The sequence below is a fragment of the Neoarius graeffei genome, chromosome 23, assembly GCF_027579695.1.
Source record: "Neoarius graeffei isolate fNeoGra1 chromosome 23, fNeoGra1.pri, whole genome shotgun sequence".
Taxonomy (NCBI): domain Eukaryota; kingdom Metazoa; phylum Chordata; class Actinopteri; order Siluriformes; family Ariidae; genus Neoarius; species Neoarius graeffei.
The window spans coordinates 48843511-48850553 of NC_083591.1; the positions used below are offsets into that span (position 1 = coordinate 48843511).

The 7043-nt window shown below is 42.6% G+C and overlaps 1 protein-coding gene across 1 annotated transcript; it reads left to right on the top strand.

The window, feature by feature from the left end:
* The first annotated feature begins 3619 nt into the window (after positions 1 to 3619).
* On the top strand, positions 3620 to 5507 carry jund (JunD proto-oncogene, AP-1 transcription factor subunit). Its single transcript, XM_060905372.1, has one exon. The coding sequence runs from the start codon at positions 3913 to 3915 to the stop codon at positions 4795 to 4797; it is 885 nt and encodes a 294-aa protein (XP_060761355.1). The 5' UTR covers positions 3620 to 3912; the 3' UTR covers positions 4798 to 5507.
* The last annotated feature ends 1536 nt before the right edge of the window (positions 5508 to 7043 follow it).

The window sequence follows — 7043 nt, forward strand, 5'->3', positions numbered from 1 at the left end:
GTTACCAGTGCTGCAGAGTCTGACCTCAAAATGTCACTCACTTTTGGACCGAATGAATACCGTGAAAAATGACCAGAGAGATCCCTGTGGATAAGAACAGATTTGCTAGTAAGTGAACTAAGAGGCCTGTGACTCCTAAAATGAAGGCGTAAATTCCTGTAAGTACAAAACCAAACCATTTTTTATGAATGCATTATCTTTCTCTTCCCCCCTTCACCCCTCAATTAACAGCTAATAATTTCCAAGGTTGAAAAATCAGTTCTCTGCCACCTACACATCTTCTCAAACCCCCCGCATCCTCCACGTCCTTTCTTCCCTCCTCCACTTCATTCGCCTGCTTCTGCGTCAGACCCCATATCAGTGTTGCCATAGTAACAAGTCATGCTGGTGCTGCTCTCTGATGCAAATGGTTCACGGACGTCACCATTCCCTGTCGTCACATCAGTTTGCCCACCCCCCCCGCGCTTTTTTCTCTGCATGCACACTTGGTTATTTATAGAAACCATAGAAGCAACCACAGACACGAACATGATTCATTCACATTTTTGAAAGACACCAGTGTTTCCTTACTGATACAGATCTCAGACAGGTAGTACAAAATGAAACAAAAAATGATTCTGTATGCACAATCCGGGCAGATCACTGAATCGGAGTGAATTATTTGACTTTTATAGAAAGCTGCAGAAGTAACACTACTTAGATAGAGACATTTCTATTCTTTTGGGTTTGCGAGAGTTATACCGTATGATGCGTTACATTTAGCAGCCACTCTTATCCAGAGCGATGTACAACACACCCAGAGCAGCCTGGGGAGCTGTCGGGGGTTAGGTGCCTTGCTCAAGGGCACGTCAGCCATTCTTGCTGGTCCAGGGAATCGAACCGGTGACCTTTTGGTCCCAAAGCTGCTTCTCCAATGAACATGATGCATGCATGTTCTTTGAATAATTCATATTTTACTCCACTTTGATAGAGTTAGACTATCCAAAGGCTATTATTTAAAAGCCAAAATACACAATAAGTTTAAATTGTGTTTGTTGTCATTGGGTGCAAATGTTAACCACCTACCCACTTGGATAAATTACATGATATAAGTCATGAATCAGGGCGGCACGGTGGTGTAGTGGTTAGCGCTGTCGCCCCGCAGCAAGAAGGTCCGGGTTTGAGCCCCGTGGCCGGCGAAGGCCTTTCTGTGCAGAGTTTGCATGTTCTCCCCGTGTCCGTGTGGGTTTCCTCCGGGTGCTCCGGTTTCCCCCACAGTCCAAAGACATGCAGGTTAGGTTAACTGGTGGCTCTAAATTGACCATAGGTGTGAGTGTGAATGGTTGTCTGTGTCTATGTGTCAGCCCTGTGATGACCTGGCGACTTGTCCAGGGTGTACCCCGCCTTTCGCCCATAGTCAGCTGGGATAGGCTCCAGCTTGCCTGCGACCCTGTAGAACAGGATAAAGCGGCTAGAGATAATGAGATGAGATGAAAAGTCATGAATCAAGTTATGTCGAAATTTGTCAGAAAAGACTGTAGGGTTTCACTAAACTCACATCTGCTAGAACAGAAAGGATGAAATACAACCCCAATTCCAAAAAAGTTGGGACAAAGTACAAATTGTAAATAAAAACGGAATGCAATAATTTACAAATCTCAAAAACTGATATTGTATTCACAATAGAACATAGACAACATATCAAATGTCGAAAGTGAGACATTTTGAAATTTCATGCCAAATATTGGCTCATTTAAAAATTTCATGACAGCAACACATTTCAAAAAAGTTGGGACAGGGGCAATAAGCGGCTGGAAAAGTTAAAGGTACAAAAAAGGAACAGCTGGAGGACCAAATTGCAACTCATTAGGTCAATTGGCAATAGGTCATTAACATGACTGGGTATAAAAAGAGCATCTTGGAGTGGCAGCGGCTCTCAGAAGTAAAGATGGGAAGAGGATTATCAATCCCCCTAATTCTGCGCCAACAAATAGTGGAGCAATATCAGAAAGGCGTTTGACAGTGTAAAACTGCAAAGAGTTTGAACATATCATCATCTACAGTGCATAATATCAAAAGATTCAGAGAATCCGGAAGAATCTCTGTGCGTAAGGGTCACGGCCAGAAAACCATACTGGGTGCCCGTGATCTTCAGGCCCTTAGACGGCACTGCATCACATACAGGCATGCTTCTGTATTGGAAATCACAAAATGGGCTCAGGAATATTTCCAGAGAACATTATCTGTGAACACAATTCACCGTGCCATCCGCCGTTGCCAGCTAAAACTCTATAGTTCAAAGAAGAAGCCGTATCTAAACATGATCCAGAAGCGCAGACGTCTTCTCTGGGCCAAGGCTCATTTAAAATGGACTGTGGCAAAGTGGAAAACTGTTCTGTGGTCAGACGAATCAAAATTTGAAGTTCTTTATGGAAATCAGGGACGCTGTGTCATTTAGACTAAAGAGGAGAAGGACGACCCAAGTTGTTATCAGCGCTCAGTTCAGAAGCCTGCATCTCTGATGGTATGGGGTTGCATTAGTGCGTGTGGCATGGGCAGCTTACACATCTGGAAAGACACCATCAATGCTGAAAGGTATATCCAGGTCCTAGAGCAACATATGCTCCCATCCAGACGACGTCTCTTTCAGGGAAGACCTTGCATTTTCCAACATGACAATACCAAACCACATACTGCATCAATTACAGCATCATGGCTGCGTAGAAGAAGGGTCCGGGTACTGAACTGGCCAGCCTGCAGTCCAGATCTTTCACCCATAGAAAACATTTGGCGCATCATAAAACGGAAGATACGACAAAAAAGGCCTAAGACAGTTGAGCAACTAGAATCCTACATTAGACAAGAATGGGTTAACATTCCTATCCCTAAACTTGAGCAACTTGTCTCCTCAGTCCCCAGACGTTTACAGACTGTTGTAAAGAGAAAAGGGGATGTCTCACAGTGGTAAACATGGCCTTGTCCCAACTTTTTTGAGATGTGTTGTTGTCATGAAATTTAAAATCACCTAATTTTTCTCTTTAAATGATACATTTTCTCAGTTTAAACATTTGATATGTCATCTATGTTCTATTCTGAATAAAATATGGAATTTTGAAACTTCCACATCATTGCATTCCGTTTTTATTTACAATTTGTACTTTGTCCCAACTTTTTTGGAATCGGGGTTGTACTATCTTTAATAAAAAAAAAAAATACATGTGTCTCATTTGGTTCTAAGAGTTTGATAAATATGTGTTCAATTTCAGCACCCATCCAATTAACATGAAAAAAAAAAACCAAACCAAACCCCTGACTGGTATCGTTTCTGTCATGTAAAAATGAATGGAAAAAATACGTTTAAAACGTTCAAAGACGGTCCCCAGGCTGAAAGAAAGCAAAACATTTTCCTGCCAGACTCTGTGGCTGCCCTCGCACTGTCCCCACCCTCGCGCGCTCTACGTTCCTCATGACATCAACCCACAATGCACCGCGCTGTTTGCAGTTGTCCCAAGTTCTCCATAGCGACGGAGCCTAGCACCGCCTATTATTCAAATGAAACCGGAAGAAAACGTCATTTTGGGCCAATCTCAGCGCTTTGAAATGACATAATGGAATTTTCTGGGATAGAAAACTTGCAAATGCTTATTTTTACGCCCATAGATAGAGTTTCTCAAGAGCGTGTAGAGTCGGTTTAGAGAACTAGGAGAGAAGATCATTCAACAGGAAACATAGGAGCTATTGAATAAGTTACGTAAGAAAGAGAAAACATATTGAGAGAAGGGGGGGAAAAAAACCAGAAACATACAACAGAGGAAAGCGAGTGCGTAGTGGTTTTTACGCGACAGGAAAACTTTGGATAAGGAGCCTGTCTCACCCCTTACTGGGGTGTAGAATGGAAACACAGCTCGTCCAGAAGCGCAGCGCGACAGCACCATGAAGAAAGAGATGAGTTTAAACCTGGACGACCAGAACAGCTCGAACCTGAAGCCTGATTTGCGGGACGCAGAAGGCATACTCAGTTCCCAGGACCTGGGACTCCTAAAACTGGCCTCGCCTGAGCTGGAGAGGCTGATCATCCAGTCCAACGGCATGGTCACGACCACCCCGACCTCTCAGTTCGTCTATCCGAAACCGGTGAGCGACGAGCAGGAGTTCGCAGAAGGCTTCGTTAAAGCCTTGGAGGACCTGCACAAGCAGAACCAGCTGAACGGCGGCACGGCGACTTTGAACCGCTTGGCAACAGGCGCCGCTCTTGCCTTACCGTCTGACCTTCCGGTCTACACGAACTTAAGCACGTATGGTGCTGGAGGAGGTGGAGGTGGAGGAGGAGGCGCACTGGGGACAGCTGTGAACTATTCCACGGACACGATCCCTTTCCCACCACCACCACCGACCTCTTCATCCTCATCCTCCTCATCCTCCTCATCCTCATCATCACAATCATCACACACCAACACGCAGCACCAAGCGACGCACGCGCGGATCCGTTCGCCCAAAGACGAACCTCAGACCGTCCCCGACGTGCAGAGCTTCGGTGAGAGTCCACCTCTGTCCCCGATCGACATGGACACGCAGGAGCGCATCAAGGCGGAGCGCAAGAAGCTGCGCAACCGCATCGCCGCCTCCAAGTGCCGCAAGAGGAAGCTGGAACGGATCTCGCGCCTGGAGGACAAAGTCAAGACGCTGAAGACGCAAAACAGCGAGCTCGCGTCCACCGCCAGCGTGTTACGCGAACAAGTCGCGCAGCTCAAACAGCGGGTCATGAACCACGTGAACAACGGTTGCCAGCTGTTGCCCACCCAGGTGCAGGCGTACTGACGGGCATGCGTTTATCAGAACAGTGCCAAAAAAAAAAAAAAAAAAAGGGAGGGGACATTGATTTTGGTGCTCATGTACATAGACTATTATTATTATTATTATTATTATTGTTGTTGTTGTTGTTATTGTTATTATTTTTAACGATACTATTTTGTTTACACCATTTTGTAGCAAATGAACTGATTATTATGAACTCTCTGAGACCCTCCCTGCTGAACTGAGTTCATTTCCTGTATGCATCTAATTAAAAAAACATGGCACAAGATCAAAAGGTTCAGAAGATTTGATGCAGAAGTGCTCTAGCCTGTGGTTTAACCTAAGGTAGGCCTGAATCTGTCTAAGGCTACTGACTGCCAGTCTACGACAATTGCATTTACACTACGACGTGTCATAGGTCTCAGACTCTGGGCCGAGTTACCTGAGACAGGAGAAGACTCCAAGCAGCAGCAGCTGCAGTGTTTTTGCATGATGATGAGACAAAACTCAATGAGTGCACCCAAACACAGATGTCGTGCATGCACACTTCATGTGTAAAGCCTTAATTGTGTACAAACACTTATTAACCAATGACCTTATCTAATTTATATACAGCTTTTCACGCAATGTCTTATTTCTTGCTCTTCTGACTTCTTGTCATCGTCATTCTACTTGTTTATTTGTCACATTTCCGAGTTCCACCTTCAAGACTTCTTGAAATACCGTCTAATAAAAGTGATATTGTATTTGCTCTGTTAGTTGTTGAGTTATTATTATTATTAATTGCATTATTAGCTTGGATATAATCACTGGTTTTACAGGTTATGTGTACACAAAGTACTCGTTTGTTTATTTATTGTGCTTGTATAACCTAACTGCCATATTTTTTATGTTATGAATGAGCACAGCATAGCTATGAATATCGAAAAAAAAAATCAAAAGCAACTCTTTATTACAGATAAGGAGGAAATCTAATGTCCAAGTGTTACAAGGGCCCATCTTTGGTAATTTATTGCTGAATGAAATTTAAAAAAAAAAAGCAAAATAATCTAAATATTTCTGAAAAAGCGGTTTGAATTCAATACCAAAATGAGGCATTTTAAAGAGTACTGCAAAAACACTGAGCTGTGAAGCAAAGTTGTCTATGTTCATAACATTTCTATCAGATTTAGTTTACATTTATGACTAAAACCCTCTTTGAGATTCTATTATTATTATTATTATGATTACTTCTCATTCATTTGCGTCAATCATAATACCAGGTCTACACATGCATTTAAATAAAGGGGGGGGGGGGGGGGGAATGCTATTCTGGGTGATTTGCTGGAACATGTTCACATTTCCGAGCACTCTGACATTTGATTGTGATATTTATGCGAATGCTTCATATTTCTCTGTGCTAATCGCTGAGTTAGGCAGAACTGTAGCCTATTTACCACACCTATTTATTCAGTGACATTTAGAGATCCTGCCTTCTGTCTATTAAAGTAAGGAGGACCATGAAGGAGGAGAGGAAATGCCTTCTTAATGATCATATCAGCCTGATATATTTTAAATCTGGACTAGCTTAACCTTTTAGAATGAATTAGATTTTAGATTCTATTCAGAGCCCTCATTAGAGCAAAATTACTACTTGAATTTAAACTCAATAAGGTGAAAATGAGCAAGCGACAGGATGTTTTTCACATTTAGAACACGATTTCTTAGGTTTATGTCATAGTGAAACAGGGATAAGCGCAACTTCATATTTTTGATGTGTCAAAAAATAAAAAGTTTCACCAGAATTAGCAGATTGGGAATTTCCCAGAAGAAGTTAGATTTCCCCATTTAAAAAAAAGAAAAGAAAAAAAGCTAACACTGACACTCCCTCATGGTAAGAGAACAATAATACCACGATGTATACACAAGTCATGCCATTGCAGCACCACCCTGCCAAACATGTGAGGTGTGACACAGCTATACTGCCTTATCACTATGTTTGTTAGCAACAGTTCAGTCTTAATTTGTGGCGACTGGAACAACTAGACAATAATTTTGTACAATAGTTTGGAGTTCCAAGGTTCTCTTGAAACACCCTGAAGTGCTCATATGTAATCAAATGCTTGGATTTGAAGGTGGAACGTGGAGCAGGGAATAAGAAAGGATGATTCACATGGATTGAACACTTTTGTTTACTTATATTTGTAGTCATATTACATTACAGGCATTTAGCAGACTTATCCAGAGCAACATACAACAAACCCAGAGCAGCCAGTTGGGGTTAGGTGCCT